Source organism: Schistocerca cancellata, chromosome 1, assembly GCF_023864275.1.
Source record: "Schistocerca cancellata isolate TAMUIC-IGC-003103 chromosome 1, iqSchCanc2.1, whole genome shotgun sequence".
In the NCBI taxonomy this organism is placed as follows: Eukaryota; Metazoa; Arthropoda; class Insecta; order Orthoptera; family Acrididae; genus Schistocerca; species Schistocerca cancellata.
In genome coordinates, this window is record NC_064626.1 from 937,282,284 (window position 1) to 937,309,878 (window position 27,595).

The 27,595-nt window shown below is 38.5% G+C and overlaps 1 protein-coding gene across 1 annotated transcript in view; it reads right to left on the reverse strand.

Moving 5' to 3' along the window:
• LOC126191454 (amyloid protein-binding protein 2) overlaps nucleotides 1–27,595 on the reverse strand; it is a 92,341-nt gene that overhangs the window by 25,647 nt on the left and 39,099 nt on the right. Inside the window, exons 6-8 of the mRNA XM_049932334.1 lie at nucleotides 24,200–24,463; nucleotides 3,221–3,345; nucleotides 2,566–2,699 (exon numbers count right to left, since the gene is read on the reverse strand). Of these exons, the coding sequence (XP_049788291.1) occupies nucleotides 2,566–2,699; nucleotides 3,221–3,345; nucleotides 24,200–24,463 (523 nt within the window). The remainder of the gene's footprint in view (nucleotides 1–2,565; nucleotides 2,700–3,220; nucleotides 3,346–24,199; nucleotides 24,464–27,595) is intronic.

Below are 27,595 nucleotides of genomic sequence, written 5' to 3' on the forward strand. Positions count from 1 at the left end.
ACTCCAAGAGCCTCAGAATTTCTTAAACCATACTAAAACACCCAATTCCACTTAAAGTATATATTTGCATGTCCAGATTCACAATGAAGTAGGTCTCAATCTGATATTACACTTTTCAGTGTGGTTTTCAAGATGTAAATTTTCTTTGAGTACCAATACCGCATTATCTCACGTTTGGTTTTTTATTATCGATAATGCCATACATGCCAGAAGATGAAAATGTATGCTTGAAATCCTGCAAACAGTTGAAACTAGCCAAAAAAAACTTCATTTCAAATAAATTGACTGCCCCAGCAGAAAAGATTAATAACAGCCAAATTTCTTCAGCAAACTGAAGAAAATAACTTCACCGTTCTGCTTGTTGATTAATGCCTGACTATTACAAATCTGGAAATAAAATAAAACCAAAAAACTGAAACGAATAACGTATTTTAGACTTCCGTAATTAGGTGAATCTATTTTAATTCAATTGATGGCTCCCGGCCACAGAAAACCGTTTTGTTTTCATTTGGCATGAGATCTGTAAACGGAAAGAGCAAAATCACTAAATGTAAACACTGCGTACCAGAAAAATTTTTCCAGGTAGCATCTGGCTGGTTGCTACAGCCACACTTCAAGTAGCCAGAAGCAGGAGAATTTACTGTTCATACGTGACTCAACTGCGCAGCCACATCAGCCTGCTGGCATCTGGTCTAACGACGCTAACATAAACAATTGTGACGTCATGCTTATCGCAAGCAGTTCGCTGTTATGAAATATTGCATAGTCTTTTGTCCTAACACCTTTAACACATTTTGCTGTTGGCAGATGCTTGAGTGTGCAGTTTATTTTGTTGTAATTGGTGCATTTCCTTTGCAACTTAAGTTTAACTTTATTTTTTCTCTCGTTTACATTTCATTGCTGCAATATAATTCTGCAGTAGCAGGTAGAGTAATATTCTTTGTTAGGCTCTCAGCTGTTAGCAGTCAAAATTACAAAAATTAATTGAAAACTAAAACACTGAAAAATTCCAAGAAGTCTGAAAAATTCCATGTTTTTCCCAGTTTTCTCCCAGGTGAAAAAATTCCCGGGTTTTTCCCGGATCTTCCAGAGCGTATACACCCTGTTTTATCTTTTCAATTATTGCAACTCAGAGAACATACAGGAAATTGTTTAATATCAAAGTGTCTCCCTGCAGTAACATCATTTGGAAACTTGTTATCATGTTAGAAAGAACTTTGATCAATTAAGAGTCTTCCAGAAAGAGGTTCAAGTACACAGTCAACACTAATAGAATTGTAGTAACTGTTGAGATGAACACCCCTGAAGACACATTTGCTTCTACCAAATGTTGCATTGGTCCACTAGGCATGCCACATCATCACTTCAAAGATTCTGAAAGCAGATTTAAAAATGCTTTAAAACAGAATCAAATGATTTGAGCTTTACAGCCCTCAGATGCTCAGAAGCAGCTGCAGTACATCATTCAAATTAAACAATGAATAAAGTATAATCACTTTTGGAACAACCTGATATTGACTGAGAAAGCCCATTTTCATTTAAATGGATATGTGAAGAGAAAAAGAAAACTACGGATTTCAGAGTACTAAGAATTTCAACAGCCCTAGAAATGCGTTACTTGGAATATCAGTTTTGCTGAAAGAGTTATCATGCAATATTTCTTTGAAAATGAATGGGGTCAGCCAGAAAGAATCAAGAGCATCTTTATTTAGAGCAGAGGTCATGGAAGACAGAGGTATGGTTCCAACAGAACAGAACCTTTGTACACACTATTACGGCAACTATAGATATCCTGCGACAAATTTTTGGTGCTCAAATAATCTTAAAAAAATGTTGACTGGTTTGTCCTCTGGATTCAAATGATATAATGGCAACAAACTTCATTTGGCGAGGGTATCTGAAAGACAGGGTTTACGTTAATAAACCTTCAACTGCTTAAGAACTTTAAGAGGCTATCCTGAAATCCAACATTCACAAACTGAAACCTTGCTTATGGTCACAGAAAATGCTATATTTCTGAGCAGGAAAATAGTCATGTTTTAAGAGATGTCAGTATTGCATGCAAATCTATGTTTAAAAAGCTACATTAACTATATTTTGTAATTAAATGTGCTAATAAAAGTTATTTTTGTTTCAGATTCATAAGTTTTCTATTACTCACCTTCCAAAGAAGCTGTGTCTTCTCCCATTTTCCATATTTCTTGAAAATGAACTTTACGAAATGAAAAACAATGAACAAATTTTATCTGAGAGAAGCAATTACAAACTGTGTGCACAGAATGACTACAATAAAAAGAAGGAAGATATAATTCCTGGCAGCATGCACTTCACAATGAGTATCTCCATAGATCTGAATACTAGTAAACATGCTTTAAAACAAACAAAAATGTTAAATGAATAATCATTTAAGCCTAACATTATTTGATCCATAACATTTTGAGCTCTGTGGCTATGGATTAAATTATTTGGAAAAACATATCGGCTACTTTTAAAAGTGGCTTGCTGATCTATTTTTTCAAGTGATTTAGAGGTATGTCTACTATTCCTTCTAAGATATGATCATACCAGAGCTGGATAAAAGTCCATCGAGTGCTATTTCTTCCAAGACCAGAGCTTTGACCCTCTTCACTGATGCCAACATCAGATGATCTTCTGGGAGAATGTTCTGCATTATCTGGATTGCAATATTTGCATGTTCCCTGGAAAAATAATCATACATAACAAAACGCTATCACACAGTCTCTTGTTGTGACATATTCATTAACAAATGCTTCATTATAGTGAGTTGTTATGGTACAGATCATGAAAATAATTAATCAAAGAATGGAAGTTTGCCAGTAGCTTCAGCAACTTTTAGTGAGTCACTGCAATACCTATCAAAATTCCACCATTAGTGTGATGAAATCTGGTTATGTCAGTGGAAAATCATAATCAAAATTAAATCAAATAATTACCTAGTTTATCAACATCAAATTAAATCAATAGTTTCTGATCCGTGAGGAAGGCAAAGGTATTTTCACACTTGGGGAAAGCACCTTGTGCTGCATCCACCATCTGTATCATGATGATAAACATTCCTCACTGCTAATATTACTATCCAACACTTAACTAGATAGAACAAAACACTCACTTCATTGTCCATAGTCGGTGATCATGTCCTAGTGTTTTTTTAACTGCTGTGAAATCAGGTATAACATATTACCTTAAAATTAAGCCTTACCTAGCCAGTCCGAACCTGCCAGAGCTGTATTCGTGAACATACAGAGCGTACGCTAAATCCTCATGGGCTATTGCAACATGAAGATTATTTTCTCCAAATAACTCCTGTCGGATTTTCAGTGCCATCTGTAAATGAACATAACTTTTTTGAAAATACATCACTATCACCAACATACACCTGGACAATTTTTTTTTTTAATCTAACACTTAGGTTATTTTTTTCTAACAAACCAAATGTTGTAAAAAAACATACTTCTATATTTTAGAATTACATACCAGTGTATATTTGTACATAAAACAAATATTAAGATGAACAGACATCAATAAAAGTAAATAACAAACATTCCACAAAGTTAATGGTTTCATTTGTAAGTTAAATTAAATTAAATGTGTGCCTATGTTCATCTTGCCCATCATCAAGTGCACTTTAATAGGTGCTAATACTCTGAGGTGACAAAAGCTTTGAGATACCTTCCAATACGTTGTAGGGCCTCTGTTTGTCCATAAGAGTGCAGCAACCTAACATGGCATGAATTCAGCAATTCGTTGGAAATCCCCTGCCTCTATAGCTACCCAAAATTGCAAAAGTGATGCCAGTGCAGGATTTTGTGCATGAACTGACCTCATGGTTAGATCCCATAAATGTTCGATGGGATTCATGTCAGGCGATCTGAATGACCAAAATTTTCACTCAAATTGTCCAGAATGTTCTTCAAACCAATCACAAACAATTGCGGCTCAATGACATTGTGCATTATTGTCCATACAAATTTCATCATTGTTTGAGAACATGAAGCCCATAAATGGCTGCAAATGGTCTCCAAGTAGCCGAACATAACCATTTCCAGGCAATGATCAATTCAGATGGACCAGAGGACCCAGTCCATTCCATGTAAACACAGTCCACACCATTATGGAGTCATATTCAGCTTGCACAATGCCTTGTTGACGACTTGGGTCCATGGGTCCACGACTCTGCGCCATACTCAAACACTACCATCAGCCCTTACCAAGTGAAACTTGGATTAATCCGACCAGTCCATGGTCTTCCAGTCGTCTACGGTCCAACCGATATTGTCATGCGCCCAGGAGAGGTGCTGCAGGTGATGCCATGCTGTTAGCGAAGGCACTCGCATTGGTAGTCTGCTGCCATAGCCCATTAACGCCCAATTTTACTATGCAAACGCTGCTGCTGTCAGTCATTAAGGGAAGGCTGTCAGCCACTGCAGTGTCCACGGTGAGAGGTAATGCCTGAAATCTAGTATTCTGGGCACTCTCTTAACATTGTAGATCTCTGCACTGCCATTTTATACACTGTTTATGTAACACTACCACCACCAGTATATGTGCATGTCCGACGACTTTTGTCACCTCAGTGTACACAGGGTGTTCAGGAGGAATGGTCACAATATTCAGGGCTATGTCATGAATGATCATTTGAAGCAAAAAAGCCTAACAGTGGCTCTATAATGAATACCTTAAGAGCTATGAGCATTACTTCATCTTCAATATTTTGAAACATGTCTTCTCTTATACTGCAAGCTCTTTGCTTTCCATATTTAGGGATGAGGTATTACGGATAAAAACAAGAAAAAATTGTCTAGTAAACATGGGTTCTAAAATGCATACTGTAAGCACTATGACAACTTGTTCAGTATAAGAGATGTGTTTCACAATAACTCTTAAAGGTGTGCACAATATGACTCAGTTATTGGGGAATTTTTTTCTTGTTTTGGTCCATACCACCACCTCTCCAAATATGGAAAGCACAGAGCTTGCAGTAGAAGAGATTTGTTTCACAGTAACAAAGATGGAAGTGCTTATAGCTATTGAGAGATGCATTTTAGAGCCCATGTTTACTAGACTTTTTCTGCTCTAGATGATCATCCCTCTCATACCCATGAATACTGACATTTCCTCCAGGGACACACTTCAGAGTGACTTCAACTTATATGTCATGTGATTATGAAAACAGGATAATGTGGAACAGTAACTTTCAGTCACTACTTGAAACATATTACTCTTCTCATTTTACTGTCACTGAGAAAACATACACAATAACTGGATATTTTGCCAGACTATTTTTCAAAATGCTGACATGCAGCAGACTCTCAACTATCTAGATCATGGCTATTAAGCCTCCATACTACCCAGTATACCATAATAATATAATAATACCATAAAAATATTTCTCTGGGATAAAACTAGGATAAATTAATTGTACATACAGTGCATTTCCAAAGTAAAGCAAGCAAGCAGGCACTGACTACTATGCTAAGTGGCCTTTCAAAATGCTTTTTGCATCTTTTGTGCTTCTATCACACTGGACGTCACAATTCGAACATATATATGTATTGTTAATATTGAATACATTACTGTAACCACTCTTCAACAAACAATACTTAGAAACCCTCTTTCAGCACTCACAAACAACAATTAACATACGTAGACAGCAGCTCTGTTGTTTCTTCAGTTGGGTATAATAGATTCAAAGTGTGCTTGTTGTTGAATTGTGTTATGTGGTCCTTTGTTGTTTTAATTAAAGAGTCTGAAATGGATGAAAAAAAAGAAAAAAACATGTAGTGACTATGGATCAGAAATTACATGCTGTAATGTAGCTGGATTCTGTGGTAGCAGCCATGCCTGCTGCTTTGGTGTTAAGCGTATCATAAAGTACTGTTGGAGACTGGAAGAAAAATTGAGCAGAAATTGAAAAGTGGCGTGCTACCCAAGCTACTGGAAGCAGCAAAAAATAAGTATGACAATATTTAAAGGTAAGCAAAAAGAATTTGAGGGAGCTTTATTTTTGTGGCATAACATTTCAGAAGAAAAGGTTTGTCTGTTACTGGACTGATAAGGCAGAAAAAAGCATCACAATTTCAGTAGCAAATAGGAGGAGGAGATTCACAATTTACTGCCAGTGATGAATGGTTGGATTGGTGGAAAAAATGATCCTGTATTCACCAGTTTATCATTAGCAGGGAGGATTGTTTAAGGACTATCTTTTAGAGTTAACTGTCAAGAAGGGAATTTTTGGCAAATAGTTGTACAGTTGTGATAAGAGTGGTTTAAATTATATGATTCTCCCTTCTAAAATGCTTGCTTCAAAACAAGAAGCTGCGGCACCCACATATCAGAAAACTAAGGAAAGAATTATCATACTGGCTTGTGGTAATGCAACCAGCAACCACAAATTTAGGCTTACATTAATAGGAAAATCATAGAAACCTAGAACTTCCAAAAACCTGTAAAGTCACTGCTCCTAAATTACATTCATCAAAAGAAAGCATGGATGAATTGTGAAATCTTTAAAACCAAGTTCCAAAATGAATTCATACCAGCTGCAGATAAGTATTTGAAAGACAACATAATCAAGAAAAGCTGTGTTGCTTCTTGATACCATGTCTTCATATCCTGTCAATGATGGACTTACAGATGGAGATATCAAAGTGTTATTTTTACCACCAAATGTGACTGCTCTTTGTCAGCCAATGAACCAGAGCATCCTTGGAATGTTAAAGAAGTACTATCACTGCTGTCATTTCAGTTCGTTCATATCAGTGACTTATAATAATGAAGTCTACGTAACCATTCTGAAAAGGATTGACTTGCTAGATGGTACGTCATATGGCCGAAGCGTAGGAAGAGATTCTGAACATATGAACCTTAAGATCTTGGAAAATTCTTTTAGATGAAGAAGGTGGGCATCTGAACTTTGAATCTGTGTGTGAAACCAAAGTCAAAGAAGAAAACGATATTGCTTCATTGCTCAAAAATGTACCAGCAGACAGTGAGGATGCTGATGCAGAGGATGTCACAGAATGGATGGCAAATGATGAAGCTGATGAACTAAATGACAACCATATTGTGTAAATGGTGACGCAGGGAAAGTAACACAAGAGGCGGCAGCTAACTTATATGATGATTGAGGCTGCATTGCAATACATAATGAGCACAAGCAAGCAACGCCAGTTGGTATCATCTGCTTATGTAAGTGGAGGGATATTACAGCACAGAACAGGGCTAAAGGAGGGAAACAGTCATCTACTGAAGACTTTTATTACATTTCAAACCTGTAAGTTTCATCTTTTTTGTTGGGTCTGGCTTTTCACATGTGTGTAATAATATATTCATAATTTACAATGCAGACTGTTTTATGTTTACTGTAATAATGATTGAAAGGTGCAGTACGTATAAAACAAACACTTATAACTAGCATGTATTACATTACGATGTCAGAACAAGTTAACAAAATTGGTTTTTGATATAAAAAAAATTGATGTTTTGAATTGTACACCTGACCTTAAATGATAATTTGTAGAACTCCAGCCCATCTGGCTTTTTTCCTATCCAGCTTGAACTTCTGCCACATTGGGCCGGATTGTCAATGCTCTGCTGTACCATTAAATAGAAATGTGACCTTATAAATGTTCTGACGTTAAATTTATTATGCCAAGATCACGACCAATCTGTGGATGTTTATTATATATGGTGGTGGTCTTGACATGATAAATTAATGTCTATGCTGGCCTGAAAAACGGGAACATTCTTTGTGTGATCTGACACCATTTACACATCATGAAGGTGAAACTTAAAATACATTCTGAAACACAAGAGAAAAGGCATCTGATGAATTAGGAGAGAGAACTAATGCATCTACGAGATTTTTTAGCTTTAATTATCTCATTTTTTATTAAATTCTACTCTGAGTCAGCCTCATGTTTCTGCTTAGCCAAGATGTAATTATGCAATAGTATTTTAAATACCCCATACAGTCATAATTTTTCACTTCTTAGTAGGACCTTGCCTAGTACAGCAGTTCAGGTCTCACCCATCGTTCCCCCTATGCTCTGTCAAGAAGCATAGGACTTCATTTCCATTTTCCAGTACAATATCCAGTTTTGATGAATTACACTTATGATGTAATCAGCCACTACTTGTGCAGATATCAGTGATCCAGTGTCGTCTTTTCCCAAAGCAGCATGATAGCATCATCCTGAATGAGAAACTCAGCAAAGTTACTGAAATCGGGCACTGAGAATTCTTGTCTTAAACTGAGTATGTAGCAGTTAATATGCTGACGATGTCATACTATTCAAAAACTCCAAATGATAGAAGCTCCAGGCAGGAATATCAACAATGTAGGAAAAGACAGATTGCCACTTACTGTAAAGAAGACATGTTAAGTTGCAGACAGACACAATTAAAATACACTTATATAAAGCTTTTGGCCACAGCCTTCATCAGTACTAGAGAGATACACACACCATTCATACACATAAGCAACCACACCTCAAGCACATATGACCACTAACACCAGCATCTTGGGTCAGAATGCAGCATCACATGGGATGCAAGCATCAATCTGGAGGGGGTGGAAAAGAGGAAGGGATAGTAGTGCATGGGCAGACAGAGGGATTAGAATGCCAACAGGTATGGCATCAGGAGGTTGTGGAGAAAGGAGGTGGGGGGGGGGGGGGGGGGGGGGAAGGAGTAAAAATGGAGAGGAGTGGAGAAAGAGGTGTGAATGTGTTGACAGAGGGCGGCAAATAAATAGAGTGCGTGATGAGAATGGGAAGGACATTATAGGACAGAGGGATGGAAACTGTTGGATGGAAGGTGTGCAGTCAGTATGCAACTGTAGGCTAAGGCCGGGATAATTACAGGAGGGGAGAATGTGTTGTTAGGGTAACACCCATCTGTGCAGTTTGAACACGAATCTGACAAGGGGTTTTGTACAGTGGGGGCCATTACTGAATGGATTTGATAGTATAAAAATCTGATTTTTATTTTTCACTCTATGTTCATCAGTACCATTTTTATTTATTTATTTACTTTTTTTTTATTTATTTATTTTTTTTTTATGTTTGTCAGTGCCTTCTGCCTGGCGGCCAGTTGCAGCGTATCCGTCATGTTGCACAAAACTGGACAGAATCACTTTGAAACTCATGTGTCCAACCATCAGCAGCTAAACTCACGTGTTGCTGACGAGGTGACGCTACCGAACTGCGTGTCTACAGCTTGGCTGTCCAATAGGGAGGGTTGGAAACAATCACGTGGGGGTGGAGCCGCGGCCTGCCGCCAGGAGTGGACATGCCGTCCGCTCTCTTCTGCTGGCAGCTTCCAACTCGACCAGATGCTCTCCTCTCCTGCTCCCTTGGGCAGCAGCCCATTCAGTTTCGAGGGCTTTTCTGGGCCTGCCTTTCCTTTTTAAGGGCATTAAACATCCATGCATTTAAAATATGTTCAATTTTTCATCTCAACGGGTGCCCACTGCTTTCCCTTCCTCGCCAATCCTGACACATTAACAGTTTGGTGTTCTGGGAGACTAGCAAAATCTCCTCTGAATGACCCATAAAAAGGTTGTCATAGGTGGGTGCCATGCGAGTGTCCATGGCCATGCAGTGGATTTGTTTGTATACCTTCTCTGCAAAGGTGAAGTAGTTCTGGGTTAGGATAAAGTTAGTAAGGTGTATGAGGAATGAGGGAGTGGGTTTGTGTCGGAAGGACAATGGGACTCGACTCAGGGCCAGGACACCCTATCTTCGTACCTTTAGAACCACAACACCTTGTCTGCCATCCACTTCATGTGGTCCTCCTCAACCCAGCGTGCCACCTTCCTAGATGTTGACCTCCTCCTCTCTGATGGCTCCATTTGCACCTCTGTCCACATCAAACCCACCAACCAGTAACAGTAGCTGCATTTTGACAGATGTCATCCCTTTAATACCAAAAAATCCCTCCCATATAGCCTGGCCACACGGCAATGGCTTATCTACAGTGACAAAAAACTCCCTTGTTCAGTAGGCTGAGGGTCTCTCACCAAGACCTTCACAGATAAGCACTATGCCCCAGACTTAATCTGCAAATAGATCTCCTGTGACATTTTTCCTCACACCCCCATGAACTAGTCACAAAGGAGTGTCCCCTTCACCACCAAGTACCACCCTGGACTGGAACAACTGAGCCACCCTAGGGTTCTAATTACCTATTCATCATACCCTGAAATGAGAGACATCCTACCCAAAATCCTTTACATCCCTCCTACAGTTGTGTTCCATTGCTCAGCCAATATCCACAACATCCCAGTCCATCACTATGCCACTCCCAATTCCAACCCCTTGACACAAGGGTCATATCCCTATGGAAGGCCCAGGTGCTAGACCTGCCCAATCCACCCACCCAGCACTTCCTATTCCAGTCCTGTCATTTACCAACTCTGCTGCAATCATCACACAGGTTTTTATATTGGTATGACCACAACCAGCTGTCCACCAAAATGAATGACCACTGCCAAACTGTGGCCAAGAGCACAGTAAACCACCCTGTGGCACAACACACAGCTGAAAATAACATGCTTAATTTGAATGGCTGCTTCACTGCCCGAGCCATCTGGATCCTTCCCTCCACCACCAGCTTTTCTAACTGTTTAGATGGGCATTATCCTTACAACATGTTCTTCGCTCCTGTAATTTTCCCGGCCTCGGCCTACGACAGCATACTGTCCCCACATCCTCCACCCAACACTTTCCATCCCTCTGTCCTATCATACCTATTGAGATTCCCATTTCCCACCCTGTTTATTTGACGCCCTCTGCCAATACATCCACCCGTCTTTCCCTGCTCCTCTCCTTTTTTTCCCCCCATCTCTCTGCCCCACGACCTCCTGAAGCTGCGCCTGTTGGTATTCTAATTCCTGCACCCTCCACTAGACAGTGTTCACCTCTCTCCCCACCCATACACTACTATCCCTTCCCCTTTTCCACCCCCTCCAGACTGCTGCTTGCATCCCACATGATAGTTGCATTCCAGATCAAGATGCTGGAGTTGGCAGTCATGTGTGCATGAGGTGTGCTTGCTTGTGTGTATGAATGGTGTGTGTATCTCTCTTTTACTAAGCAAGGCTGTGGCTGAAGATTTTATGTAAGTGTTTTTTAATTGTTTACAGTAAGTAGCAATATGTGTTTTCCTACTTTGTTATTTAGAAAATCCTAATCAATGACAGTAATCTCAAGTGAGTTAGTGGTGAGTGAGGGGAAGCATTTGTTACTGATTAATGCAGTCTTCCTCAGTTAAAAATTATCACAAAGCTGTCCCGATTGTGAATGAACAATGCCACAACTGTCTCACAACGTTAACTTCCAGACTGGTCTAGTTGGAAAACCACACACATCACTTTTTTTCTGAAATATTGTAGTGTTTTTCATATTCTGATACATTTCCACTCCTTCACCTGAAATATTGGGCTTGAAAACAGAGTAAGTCACAAGTTTCCCACTCAGATACATCACTAAGTGACATGTTTGTCCTCTGCACAACTGTTGGGGCTTACTGACTAATATTACTTTAAATGATGGGCTGCAGTCCACGTGAAAACTGTGTCCTTCTGTGGAAGAGAAGGTGGAGCGAATGTCAGTGGTCCTGCACTAAAGAACAACAGCTAACGTATCTTCTCAGAAATGTAACACGAGTGTTTTAACCTTCTTTACCACAATGATATGGGGCTTGTCAGCAATTTTTATTACACCTAGACACTATTAATGAATTGCTGTGGTAACGAAACATTATATGGTGCCATAAGATGTGTGGAAATGGTCTGAAGTTACCCACAGCCTTATTTTGTTTTTCAGATATGGTCCAGTTGTGCTGTAAGGTTATTGGGATCATATATTATCATTTAAAACGTATTTCACTATTCTGTCTACAGCTAACTGAAAGTATGTTTCTTTCTAAGATCTTTGAAGGCAGGAGCTGTTGTGAATAATACAGTCTGCAGTACATCCAGCTAGCATCTTGTAGGGACATAGGTGGTGTGTGTGTGTGTGTGTGTGTGTGTGCCCTCTACATCAAAAAAGGACTACTCCAAAAGCTAGCAAATTTTCTATTTGTTTGTGCCAGTCAATGACGAACAGCTTCTGCATTTCAATGAGTGGACTCCTTTAACCCTGAACTATAAGGGGCATTCAAATGACACATGGTCACTAGTGCAAAGTAACAATAATGATTTTATTAACTCAAAAATGTAGCTATACACAGTACACATATTCAAAAATAGTCGCCAAAACTGTTGGCACATTTATTCCATTGTGACACTAGCTGGTCGATTCCATCCTTGAAGAAGCTAGTAGGCTGCTGTCAGATCTAGACTTAGGAGTTTTGCTATTTGGGGAGCAAAATAACAGATGATGGTCGAAGTAGAGAGGATATAAAATGTAGACTGCCAATGGCAAGGGAAGTGTTTCTGAAGAAGAGAAATTTGTTAACATCGAGTACAGATTTAAGTGTCAGGAAGTCGTCGTTTATGAAAGTATTTGTATGGAGTGTAGCCATGTATGGAAGTGAAACAGGGACGATATACAGTTTGGACAAGAAGAGAATAGAAGCTTTCGAAATGTGGTGCTACAGAAGAATGCTGAAGATTAGATGGGTAGATCACGTAACTAATGAGGAGGTATTGAACAGAACTGGGGAGGAGTTTGTGGCACAACTTGACTAGAAGAAGGGATCGGTTGGTAGGACATGTTCTGAGGCATCAAGGAATCACCAAGTTAGTACTGGAGGGCAGCGTGGAGGGTAAAAATTGTAGAGGGAGACCAAGAGATAACTACACTAAGCAGATTCAGAAGGATGTAGGCTGCAGTATGTACTGGGAGATGAAGCAGCTTGCACAGGATAGACCACAACAACAACAGGCTTCTTACGGTCTACATTTTGGGGGGGGGGGGGGGGGGGGGGGAATGTTTACATTAATTTTTATCTTCACTACCTTTTTTGCTTACTAAGCCTGTCGTCTGTGGTATCACTATTTTTAATCATCACTTTCATGCTAATAGTTGTGAAATTTATATTTTCACTGTTACAAATATACGCTGTTCTTCTAAATATGTTGTGATATTTGAGGTTGTGGTTACGGTGGAACCTGAGAATGCAGCTGTTTTTTGCCCAATGCATATCGGATTTTGCTTCTATACTGACATGAGAATGTTACAATGTTTCTTGATTCTAAACATGTTGTCTGCCCACCACTCTCACATTGGCTGTGCAGAACCAACAGTTGACACACCCCCTTTCATTCTCATTGTCTCCTGCAGAAACGTATACTATTGTTCTGCATCTGTCCAATTTTAGTCACTACAAACGGATTCAGGCAAACTGCAGCAGTATAGGTTCCTATGGTTGGCAGCATGATGTACTCTGTTGCCTATTCACTACTCTCCACCCCACACTCATCCTAGTTCTCACCAAGCTGGTATCACTGTTGTCCCCCAAACCCCCCCACCCCTCCCCCCCAACTCTTACTCTTCCATAATACTGTGCTGAGGAACTGTGAAACATGGACTGCAATATCTTCTAGGGCGCAGGTCATATATAACAACACCAACTAATACATAAATAAAAGATCACAATCACAAGTCAGTAACATTCTCAACATCTGTTGGCATTTTCTCCACAACAGGTCTTGCCACTATAATTTATTATCACGTTAACAATTATAGTCAGTTTAACATGATTTATTTTATTTTTAGACACTTATTCCTGGATTTTTTTTTCTTGTCACCATCTTCTTCTAAAGCTCATTAAAAAGTGGCAATAATTTTACCTAGTATTCAAAATGTGAACAGCGACCAAATTTCTTATTTGTAACCCACTTGCTAAATCATTACAGTAGCTCATAATCAAATAAAATACTGAGTTGCATTCAGAATCAAGTAATGTTTTTTGAAGGGCAACTTTTTCACCTTTCAATATTAACTTAACAAGCACCATAAATGTTTGTACACTGTAGCCACAAATGGATGAGAACTTTTATTGCAAACCTGTTCAAATAAATGCAAACCTGTTCAAATAAAACATGAATTTGTAAGATAAAAGCATTAAAAATTTTTGAGTATCTATATACAATCAATAAATAAATAGTCTTCATCGCAATGTTTATTTTATTAAAATGACCAATTTTGGTCTTCGTTTAGGCCATCTTCAGAGAGCACCATCAGCTGGAGTTGACGACGCATAGAACAGATAGCTGACCTTAGTCAACAGTTTCAGCGACTGAGGTCAAATGAATGTTCTACGCATTGTCAACTTCGGATGATGGTGCTGCCTGAAGATGGCCTAAACATCACGATCAAGACTGTTTTTTTCACTGATTTCATAAAAGCATTAAGTTCTATGTCATCCTGTGTTTCATAAAATTGTCAAATTTTAAGCCGAGCAATGGATTGCTGTGGTGGCTAGTCCATACTTTCTTGGGTATCCCTTGCATTAACACCGCACAAGTCACGTCACACTACTGTTCAAGCAAGATCAATATTGTATCGAGCACTTCAGCGTATCAGGAAATCCCAAACCTGTTCAAGCACGAGTATCATCTGTACTACCTCCCCTTCCAAATTCTTGAGAATAAATCTGCAAGCAACCTTAATAGGCCAAGCTTCGTAAGTAGATATAAGACAACAGCAACATGTTGTTGTGGTCTTCAGTCCTGAGACTGGTTTGATGCAGCTCTCCATGCTACTCTATCCTGTGCAAGCCTCTTCATCTCCCAGTACCTACTGCAACCTACATCCTTCTGAATCTGCTTAGTGTATTCATCTCTTGGTCTCCCACTATGATTTTTACCCTCCACGCTGCCCTCCAATACTAAATTGGTGATCCCTTGATGCCTCAGAACATGTTCCACCAACCGAACCCTTCTTCTGGTCAAGTTGTGCCACAAACTTCTCTTCTCCCCAATCCTATTCAATACTTCCTCATTAGTTATGTGATCTACCCATCTAATCTTCAGCATTCTTCTGTAGCACCACATTTCAAAAGCTTCTATTCTCTTCTTGTCCAAACTATTTACCGTCCATGTTTCACTTCCATACATGGCTACACTCCATACAAATACTTTCAGAAATAACTTCCTGACACTTAAATCTATACTCGATGTTAACAAATTTCTCTTCTTCAGAAACGCTTTCCTTGCCATTGCCAGTCTACATTTTATATCCTCTCTACTTCGTCCATCATCAGTTATTTTGCTCCCCAAATAGCAAAACTCCTTTACTACTTTAAGTGTCTCATTTTCTAATCTAATACCCTCAGCATCACCCGACTTAATTCGACTACATTCCATTATCCTCGTTTTACTTTTGTCGATTTTCATCTTATATCCTCCCTTCAAGACACCATCCATTCCGTTCAACTGCTCTTCCAAGTCCTTTGCTGTCTCTGACAGAATTACAATGTCATCGGCGAACCTCAAAGTTTTTATTTCTTCTCCGTGGATTTTAATACCTACTCCGAATTTTTCTTTTGTTTCCTTTACTGCTTGCTCAATATACAGATTGAATAACATCGGGGAGAGGCTACAACCCTGTCTTACTCCCTTCCCAACCACTGCTTCCCTTTCATGTCCCTCAACTCTTATAACTGCCATCTGGTTTCTGTACAAGTTGTAAATAGCCTTTCGCTCCCTGTATTTTACCCCTGCCACCTTTAGAATTTGAAAGAGAGTATTCCAGTCAACATTGTTAAAAGCTTTCTCTAAGTCTACAAATGCTAGAAACGTAGGTTTGCCTTTCCTTAATCTTTCTTCTAAGATAAGTCGTAAGGTCAGTATTGCCTCACGTGTTCCAGTATTTCTACGGAATCCAAACTGATCGTCCCCGAGGTCGGCTTCTACTAGTTTTTCCATTCGTGTTAGTACTTTGCAGCTGTGGCTTATTAAACTGATTGTTCGGTAATTTTCACATCTGTCAACACCTGCTTTCTTTGGGATTGGAATTATTATATTCTTCTTGAAGTCTGAGGGTATTTCGCCTGTTTCATACATCTTGCTCACCAGATGGTAGAGTTTTGTCAGGACTGGCTCTCCCAAGGCCGTCAGTAGTTCCAATGGAATGTTGTCTACTCCGGGGGCCTTGTTTCGACTCAGGTCTTTCAGTGCTCTGTCAAACTCTTCACGCAGTATCGTATCTCCCATTTCATCTTCATCTACATCCTCTTCCATTTCCATAATATTGTCCTCAAGTGCATCGCCCTTGTATAGGCTCTCTATATACTCCTTCCACCTTTCTGCTTTCCCTTCTTTGCTTAGAACTGGGTTTCCATCTGAGCTCTTGATGTTCATACATGTGGTTCTCTTATCTCCAAAGGTCTCTTTAATTTTCCTGTAGGCAGTATCTATCTTACCCCTAGTGAGATAAGCCTCTACATCCTTACATTTGTCCTCTAGCCAACCCTGCTTAGCCATTTTGCACTTCCTGTCGATCTCATTTTTGAGACGTTTGTATTCCTTTTTGGCTGCTTCATTTACTGCATTTTTATATTTTCTCCTTTCATCAATTAAATTCAATATTTCTTCTGTTACCCAAGGATTTCTACTAACCCTCTTCTTTTTACCTACTTGATCCTCTGCTGCCTTCACTACTTCATCCCTCAGAGCTACCCATTCTTCTTCTACTGTATTTCTTTCCCTCATTCCTTTCAATTGTTCCCTTATGCTCTCCCTGAAACTCTGTGCAACCTCTGGTTCTTTCAGTTTATCCAGGTCCCATCTCCTTAAATTCCCACCTTTTTGCAGTTTCTTCAGTTTTAATCTACAGGTCATAACCAATAGATTGTGGTCAGAGTCCACATCTGCCCCTGGAAATGTCTTACAATTTAAAACCTGGTTCCTAAATCTCTGTCTTACCATGATATAATCTATCTGATACCTTTTAGTATCTCCAGGGTTCTTCCATGTATACAACCTTCTATCATGATTCTTAAACAGCAACATGAAATCTATTAAATAATGTAAAAACATTGATCTCAGCAGCAATTGCTTAATACGCAAATATAAGATGACCCTGTAGATTTCGAATGATGAATTTGAGAAAAAACCTCTTCTTATAAGCAGGCAAAAATGGTACTAGCAAGAGCCTCCGATAAACAGTTGGCATCACTAAACCTCTCTTTTGTTGTAAATCCAAAAATTATTCTGACATACGATTTCTTCGAACAAGTATACTGAGTCCTCTGTATTGACATGAGTCATAATTATAAATTTATATATTTGTCTGTGATGTCAAAAACAATTTCCAATATAGGAACATTTGTATAAATCTTGGTAATATCAAACAACAGAAATCTTCTGAAATTGGAGCATAATTTATCTTACTAATCAGAACACACTTTTATTTTGCATTTTATTCTCCTTCAGTTTTGATGATTACAAGGCAATGCTGAAATCAACTGAACAATTAATATTTTCAACACAGTTGAGAGGTGGCCCTTGAAATAAGAGATTGTTTCTGAAATTCATGCAAGCTGCAGAGCACAACAATTCCAATATGCTTTTGGCATGTCCTTGTTTAGACAGCAGCATGCTTTCCTTTTCATAAGTTGTAAATTTCTATCCCACAACAGAAAGTTAATAGAGAAGGAGAAACAGACCAAGCTGTCAATTACGGTTAAAGGAAAGTTGAAAGAACTGTTCGGACAGTTAAGTAGATGATTTTCATGAAAGATTAATTGTGGGCATATGTGGGTGTGGTAACAGGGATTTACATATGATGAGCGATCATAAAGTTTTAACCATCACCTTGAAAAAACAGAAGCTGCAAATTGAAACTTGGTTATGGCATTATACACTAACCCTTTAATTATACATTCTTCACAATGATAGATGACTTGGTACAGATCTTCGCTGCAGAACTCTGCATTTTTGCTGTATATGAAAACCTCTACATAAAAATTCATTCTCGAAATGCCAGTCCCAGATGGTTCCTCCACCCAAGGAGAGAGGAACAAGTTTCAGGTTGCTACGTCAGGAGAATACAGTGGCGAGGAAAAATTGATAGCTCAAAGAAGCAGCACATGTTACTGTTTCATGCACAGAAGAGCTGAGGGATTCTTATGGAGCACAAACACCACCTACGACAGTTTCCCGTGATGCTACATCTTGACAGCTTCCCACAAACTTGACGAGAAATGTCAGTAGCATATTCTGTGATAGCTGGTCCCTTATGAGCTTAATCTGTTGCCACAGTTGCCTCATGATCTTTTTCATATTTGGTGAATCCATATGTTTTTACTGCTTCTTTGTCTCAGTACTTATCCATGATGATCAAATGTCTAAAGAAGTCACCTGGAAGTCACCTGACAACTGCAAAAATTTCTGGCGTTCCTCAGTTCAGCGGGTTTTTTAATAGGGTGAGATATATTGTGAAACTCAACATGCGGCTACCTTTGTAATTCCCATGATATCAAGAACTGATCCATGATTGATTTTTACTTTTTCCACTATTGCCACGATTGTGATGCGCTGTTCTATTTAAGCACCTAAGTCTCCACTTGCTTTCCCGATTCTTCACCGAGACATTCTATGTCTAAGTTTTTGTTTGACCACAATGGTAACATCTGCATCACGTAACGACTGTGTCTTATGATGGTGCACACACTTCCACCAACTAGGCACTGATTGTTGCACCATTGTTCCCTTCTAAATGGAGTAAACAAGTTATCACATGATAGTCCACTTTATCAATGGGTGGCACTACTTTGTTTTGGCTCTTCTAACAGCACGCTATGGTATTGCGGCACAGCAATTCAGTGCGCACCACGACTCAAGACATGTACCCGAGAGACGGAAAGAGAGAAAAATGGTCTTTTGCAAGGTGATGATTTAAACTACACTTTTCATGTGCTGTTGCAAATGTGGAGAGGGCACACCTGCCATGGTTTTAGTAAATGAATATATGCAGTCCAACATCTATTTTGCTCTCTTCATTTCACTGCGGAAATTTACTGTGGCCCTACCTAATCAACGCACATCAACCTGCTCTGTACTGCATTTTACATGAATGTGTGAAAATCAATGAAGTCTTTATTACTTAAAATGCTTGACTCGTGTACCAGGTAGAACAGAAAGATCTCATATTTGGACACTATAACAACAATGTCATAACTTTAGAGTGGTGTGTTGAGTACTATAGTGCTCAGTGAGTCAGATGTGTACAGTAAACTGTCAAAACACTGTGACAAGAGGAAGTCTTATACTATATATAGGGTGAACCCGAACTTCACAGAAAAAATCTGAAAGTTTGTTCAGAGACATTTTGCGAGTTTTTGTTAAAATGAACCTGTGGTCTCCAGTGGTTCATTAAAGAAAAAAAATGTAATCACGATTTATTCTCATTGTTACACCAATTATCTTTGCTTCTATGAAAGTACTTCCACAACAGTGAAAAAAAAACTCTAAATGCAATAAAGTCACTAAAGAATACAGGATTACACTTTACTGCATTTTAAAACTTTTGGAACAATGTTTTATGACTGTAAGGTGATATTTACAGTGTTTTTCATTCTGGTTTCCAATCTGATTCTGGTTTTTCTGTGTAACATCAGATTTTTGTACAAATCACATCCAAAGTTTTAGCTGAAATCACATCTTTTTCTACCAAGGACTTTTTGTAAGTGCATTAAAAATAAATGAATTCTTTTGTAACCTTGTAAAGGTCACCACACACTGCATTACAGAAGAAAAAGGCATAATCGCTAACACCTATTACAAAAACATAACACATGTACAACAATTCAATTTTCCTTCACTGACTTCACTGCATCAAGTTTTTCCAAGATTGGGTGAAACTTCTCTTCCTTGATTGTCTCACTTCACCAATGCCATCTCTCTTTAGCATAAAACAGTAGTCTGCTGTCATATTTGCATTTCACCTTTCTTTCACATCTCTTTAATGTCCAGGTGGAACTGTTCTCCTTGTCCTTCACTGACAATGCCAAGCTTTGCTGGAGAAAAATCATTTCCATCTTTAAAATCATCTATTGGAAGCTATAAAATCTTTGTTGCCATGTAAATCAAAGTGAAAATTTTCAGCTTAGGCTTTAATAATTGGCCCAATAAGTGACATATCTTCACTTCTCTTTATTAAAAGCCACTTATTGTCAGTTTCACTATCTTATCTAGCTTAGTCCTTTTTCTGTCCATTCCAATGTCAGTTTCGACTGTGTTTACGGAACTTCTAAGATTATTCTCTTATTTCACCCATCCCCTGCCTGTTTCTTCCGGTACAGCACAATCACATATAAACTTGCTTCAGTTTCACGATTATTCACATAGTCAATAGATTCTAGTTCATCATTTGCACAATTCCACTTTCTGTTCCTGTGACCTCATAACAAGCACACAGAAATCTATAGTCCAATTAAAATTACTTGATAGTTAAATCAAACAATGGAAACCCCAGGTAGGAATATCCACAATGTAGGAAAAGACAGATTGATATTTACCATAAAGAAGACGCATAAAGTTGCAGATAGGCATGATTAAAAGACAATTACTTACACCTTTCAGCCACAACATTCGTCAGTAAGCAAGCACACCTCACACACGAGATGCTGGAGTTGGCGGTTACGTGTGTGTGTGTGTGTGTGTGTGTGTGTGTGTGTGTGTGTGTACGCCTGCTTGGTTGGTTGTTTGGTTGCTTGCTTGTGCCTACACTGTTGATGTTATTTGATAGTTGACACTTCACGTGCTGAATCTGGTTTCCTCCAAGCAAAGTGCTCAATATCACACCCAAACCATTTGCTGTTGCCAAACTGTCACAAAAAATGGTCAGTTCACTTCCAATTCCTTACCGCCACTCTTTCTTTTTGTGTCTGGATCCCGAATCCTGGATCTGGCACTTTTGTTTCATATTTTAACACACACCCACGCATGCATGCGCATACACACACACACACACACACACACACACACACACACACACACACACAAACGACACTGACAATGTATATGCATTTCATACACAGCACAGTGCAAACATTACTGGAGCCTTCTGCACTAGATGTGATTCAGCATCACATAAACAGTTACCATAATCACAGAGATCGGCTTACATCAGAAAAGTTTCACTCAACATTACATGAAGCCAAATTTTTTGAAGACCACAATTATCATTGCTGCTGGGGTACCACAGCCATAAATGTAACAACTTTACACCGTACAGAGTCATAGTGCAGTGTTTAGCATATTAACCCGTCATGAACAAGGTCACTGGTTCGAACCTCACACAATAAAGCAAATTTTTTTTCACTTTTTCAATGTAATCATAAGACTTGCAGTATTATTTATATTTATTTAGTTGATTTAAATGTAATTTTCTTAATTGCTAATACTTTGGCATGTTATTTTCATTCTTGTACCGACTTTTTTTATTTTCTCTTATTTTTCATACTATTATTCTTCTTTCATTTGGAACCTGCTTGTACAAACTGTAAACTACAACCAAGTACCAATCAGGACTGCTCATCAGTTGGTAATGCGGCAGCTTGTGCAGTTAGTGTAAATATTTAGTGCTGCAACTGAATTTTTTCTGTCTTGAGTTTGCTTGTGGAGTTCAGCTATAATAGCTGTGAACAAAGCGGCCATGATTTTAATTCTGCTACAGATTGCTGACTGCTGTTTTCTCAGACACACTGCATATCACAAGTTGTGGTTAGCTTTTGACATGAATTTAAATTCAGGACTACAAAAAGTGTCGTCTGCTGCAGTTAAGTCACTGCTCACTTAAAATTAGCTGTCAACACAGAACATATCACATTTCCGACATACTTCAAGACCATCACCAGAGACAGACAATAAGGGAAGTTACATTGGAACACTGACTACTACATTTAAAAATGAATAATAATGAACCTATAAAAACATTGTTTTGGGATACCAACACTTCTCTTTTGCTGTAGATTCTAATTGCCACAGACACTTGCAATTTTAGCACGAGATGAGAATTTTCTGCAGAAGGATGAAACAAACGGTAAAGGATGAGTCTGGGTTCTGGATAAATTTGGGAACATGTACAGCAATACTAACAGGTTGACGAAAGACAGCCTCACATTTAACTATAGAATATTGTTCAAGTGTATTGTACCCTTATCAGATAGGGCAAAGAAGGGATATTGAATGTGCACAGAGAAGGGCAGCACAAATGGTCACAGGTTTGTTTAATTTGTGGGAGAGTGTCACAAAGATCCTGTAGGAACTGAAGTGAAAGACTCTTGAAGATAGATGTAAACTATCCAAAGAAAGTCTATTAACAACCAGCTTTAATTAATGATTCTAGGAATATACAATCCCATACCTACTGCTCATATAGGGATCACGAGTATAAGATTACAGTAATTACTGCATCCACAAGGGCATTCCTAACAATCATTCTTCCCGCGATCCATATGCTTGTGGAACATGAAGAAATCATAGTAACTGGTACAGTGGAACATATCCTCTGTCATGCACCTCACAATGGTTTGCAGAGTATACATGTAGATGTAGATTTTATTTTGGGGGGTATACTTTATACCATATTATACCCGAATCCGCAGTATATAGGGTTTCTACTGCATTTTCAAATCTGCACATATTGTCCAAGAATAGTTTACGTATTTCAATACAGCTTTGATTATTTTCATACATCTCCTCATGGCATACTGAATGTACAATAAGTATTTATCCAAACAAATTTCCATTATATAAAAGTACACCTTTCAAGCTATGTTTTAACAAGTCTGTAAACAACCTCTATGGAATCAAATCATAAGTGATGTTAAAGAAATTCAATAAACACTAAATATCACAAAAAACCATGTGGTCTTATTCTTTAAAGAATTTTATTTATTCCTTTTCTCTGTTCCTTTACCAAGACAATGATACTCTGTGTAGTAGATGATTTTTTGCTTTCAGTCTTGACCCAAGCAATATGGTGGTGTCTTGTAAATTCAACTCTTTGAATTAATCATTTAGTTTGTTTTGTATAAATAAAACTTGTGCAGAACCTTCTTCCAGCTTTTAAACACCACATTAATTTTCTGAGCTGCTGTCCTGTGCAAACCTTCAAGAATTGTAGGTGGAATTGGAACAGGGAGAGATTAACTATATGTAACTGGTCGTAATACCAAAGAAATGTTAGGATATTTCATACACTTCTTATTTTTTGTGTTGTGATCTTCAACATTAACCACACAAAAATAGCAATCATATACATAATTTTGCAGCCCCTTCCAATCAGTAGGAACTGCAAAAGGCATTGATTTCCTCTTCCCATTTTTTTCAGAGTAGCCCTCAAAACACATACGGTATGTATTGTGAGGTGCCTATCTTTTGTCGATCAACACTTACACCAAAATATGTGTAGTAGACATTTTTTTACAAAACTATTAATGTCCTATCTTTGCTTAGCGATTATGTAGCTACCACAAAGTAACAGATTACATTTGAGTTATTTCAAACACTTGCAGGAATTCATTTCTAAGAAACTGCAAAACTACATTTAACAGCACAAACATAACCTCACAACGTTATAGCATCTCAATAATGAAATCAAGTTTCTCACCTAACAGCCATATGGGTGTGACAAGTGTGGCCAACTACTCCATTTTACCGAACTAAAATTTCCCTTATTTGTAATAAAATTTCTCACTGTGGAACTTACATTTAAATGAAAAATGAGTTTACTTGACCTGTGAAAAAAGCTTTACACAATAGTAAACAAATAACAACAGACCTGAAATCAGGGACAAAAAACGTATTTCAGGAACAGTGAAATTACATAAACATCAAAAATCACACTGCACAGCATTATAGTGAAACAGACGTCAGCCTCTAGCTCTAACCAAGCCTGTATTAACCAAGGTGTCTTCTTCCAAGGAAAAGAAAAGATGAAAGTTGAAAGTTTAGCTCATGAATTAATAATCCACTGAAAATATGCATTCTACAAAAGGAGTGTTTTAGTTGTTTTTAAGCGTATTTTCCACTCTACAATTATACATCATTTCCTATATCTAACAAACAGAGATTCATGTTTGCTATAAAGTTTACTAAAAAGATGTAAATGGCGTCAGTCTAGTATCACTAATCCTGCCCCCCCCCCCTTTTCCCCCCCTGCACAGTTACGCTTTAAATATTTGACAACACAATGCATTTAAGTGCTTAACAACTTACCGTAAATACATCAACGCTTGGTCGAACAAGGTCGAAGTTCAGAAGGAAAAATGCGTAATCACTTAAAGCATCTGAGTATTTGGGATGTTTGACACCAAACACTTCCCTAGCGAGATAAACCGACTGACGAGAGAGAAGTCCTGCTTTCTTAAATTCTCGTTTCACAACACAAGATTTCGCAACCTGCCGCAGCACATCAACTATTACGTGAACGGGAACACCACATGCTGCCTGATGTAATGCGTCTATGCTCCACCGATATGCCTGGAATGAGAGTAAAGTTACATATATTTCTGAAACACTAAACTTCATTTGCTCTAACACAATTTAAATTTGTTATAGATTATATACAGAATCACAGATTTGCAAGTACTATGAAAAACATTTACACATTTACATAATGCCAAAAAACACTCTAAAGGAAAACTGGCAAGTGTGTGGTATGTAGTGTGGTCTGATAAGTCACAATTTTGCCTCTTTTCAAATGATGCAAGGTGGTAAGTGCACTGATGGCTCAATGAGGGGTTTAACCTGCACTATGTGGAAGGTGTAGTTCAGGCCAGACACGGTTCTGCGATGTTTTGGGGTGTTTTTCATACCACGACTTGGGTTGAATGTTTATTTCAGCACTAATGGTGACCAAGTGTTGTCCTAGATCTTCTAGATCTTCATGATGGGTGTGCTGTGGACACACTTGTTTTCCAAGATGACAACAACCTTGGTCACATGACTACACACATATGTTCTCAGTCTGATGAACAGCAAGTCACACTGTCACATCTTGACTGGTCCATTAAATCACATGATCTCTGTCCCATATAAAATGTCAGACTATCTGGAACAGTGGATGAAATGTAGCAATGTCCCCCCAATCTGGTAGCTCCATTTCACATAATTATCAATGAGTGGCCCTATCTGGATATGACACACCTGAAGAAACTTTCAGACTCTCTTCCTTGGCAAATACAGGCTGTTATCAAGACTACAGATGGTGTTACACAGCACTAGCAAGAGGTCTCTTAGGAAGACTACATTTCTTGTCCAGGGTGCTTATAAGTGGTAACTTACCTACAGTTTATGCACAGTCAGTCCTCCACAAGCATCGCAGGACTGAACTTGATAGTTTCAATGGCTGGGATCTCTTTTCTGTACAACTACTTTTGGTTAATTTCCAGTTAATGTGCATCATACTGTGGACACCACAGGACCTGAAGAAGATCCCAGCAGAAAGGTTGGAATGTCAATTGTGTAGAAGAGATATAACGTGTCCTAACAACCTAGAAGATGTTACCTTCTGTGATGAAGACCACAAAAGCTTGCAGACTTACTTTTACTTCAATGTTCTGTCACTCCTTAAGTCAGGGAATTAAGGCTTTAGCTCACCTTGAAAGCAGAAAGCCAGTAACATTAGGTTGCTTATGAGGACAATAATAAAAATTACCATAAAGCAACCATTTGATACAGAACTTTTGCTACATGCATTTATAAACTTTAAAGAAGAGTGAAGACACGCTAACATTTTCAGATGATTTAAGAAGGGTACCTAACAATTAGAAAAAAGTGCAGGTCATTCCTATTTTCAAGAGGGATCATGAGGGAGACATATTAAATTAAAGGCCAATATCACCAATGTCATCTGTAATAGAATTGTGTAACACATTTTATGCTCAGCATTATGACATCTCGTGAACCAAATACGAGCTTACCGAGTATCAGATCAGATTTGTGACTGGATACATGACTTCCTTGCATACAGAACTCAACACATCATTTTTAATGGAACAAAACTGATAAACATAAAGATAATTGCAGCGTTAGCCCAAGCAAGCATTACTGCGCTGTTACTATTTACAATTTATATTTGTGATCTGTTGAATAATGCTGGAGCCCTGTGAAGTTACTTGCGGACGATACTATTTTTAAAGAAAGGTTCCTGCACCGAAAAGCAGGAAGACCTGGAGAGGATCAACAATTCGTGCAGAGACCGGTAGTTCATCTTGAAGGTAAATAAATATAATATATTATGAATACATGGTGAAGAGATACCTTACTGTTTGTTTACACTACATATGTGAAATCGCTGAAAATAGTAACTACTGTAAAATATCTAGGAGTAAAATATCTAGGTATAACCATTCATAAAGCTAAACTGGAATGGCCACATAAAACAAAAAGGAGGAAAAGCAGACACCAGACTGAGTTTCACTGAGTAAAATGTAATTCATTCACCAAAGCAGTAGCTTACAAAACATCTCATTCAACTGATGCTTGAGTATTGTTCATCTGCCTGAGATTCTTACTTGTAGTTTTAATAGAAGAAATAGAGAATACCCAATAAAGAGCAGCTGGTTTCAATATGGGGTTGTTTACTCACATGAGAGCTTTAAGCATATGCTCAATAAACTACTGTGGTGGATTCTACAAGAGAAGCATTGGGCCTCATGGAGAGCTTTATTCCTGAAAATTTGAGAGCCAGGCAATATATAGCTTCCTCATGATCACAATCAGGAAAATCAGAGAAATTAGATGCCATATGGAGTTTTAGCGACAATCCTCCTCACACGCCAACCGTGAATGAAACAGTGCTATGAAAAGTATCCTCTGCCATATACCATAAAGTGGCTTGTGAAGTATGGAAGTAGATGTAGGCTGGATAAAGAAACAGTTAACAAGTGATGCTCTGTGGGTTAAGTGAAGACTGATCACATGTACCGCCGTCCGCATCAAACATTTTTGGGTCACATGTGACCAACAGCTACTAGCATTATCTGTGATACAATCAAAGGCAGCCTGTAATATGGGGTCTCCTGACATTTTTACTGACTATCCATACAGAAGAGTGACTTCTCTCAAGTGGCAGGGCATATAAAAGTTTTAACCACTGAGAGTCATTCATTCATCAATCAAATTCTGTAAATCCCATCGCAGCCATGAGGCACGCAGAATGTGTCAACAGACAGAAGCAGCCACTGGAGGCAGCTTTTGGAAGAGACAGTCTACAATTTCACAAAAATGGTCCTGTAATATCCTAGTTTACATAGTAAAAGCATGCTGACCCACAAGGAGAAAGTTCTCAAGATTTACCACATCATCAACAATAAAAAAAGTCTTCCAGACAAGGAACACAAACTTGAACTGAAAAAGGAAGGATGTGCCATGGACTGCCTTTTCAAAAATACTATCACACCATTTGCCTGAAATGATTCATGCAATCCATGGAAAAGAAAACACTGTATGTTTTAATCCCAGTCCTCCCAAGTGTTTGAGCCAGCAAGCTAACCATTGTGTCATCTCACTTGCTACTGATTTAAAGAGAATGCGGAAGCATATTACCAAGTAATCATGCTACTGAAGGGAACAAAAGGACAATACAAAGAAGCACTTGATTTAGGAATG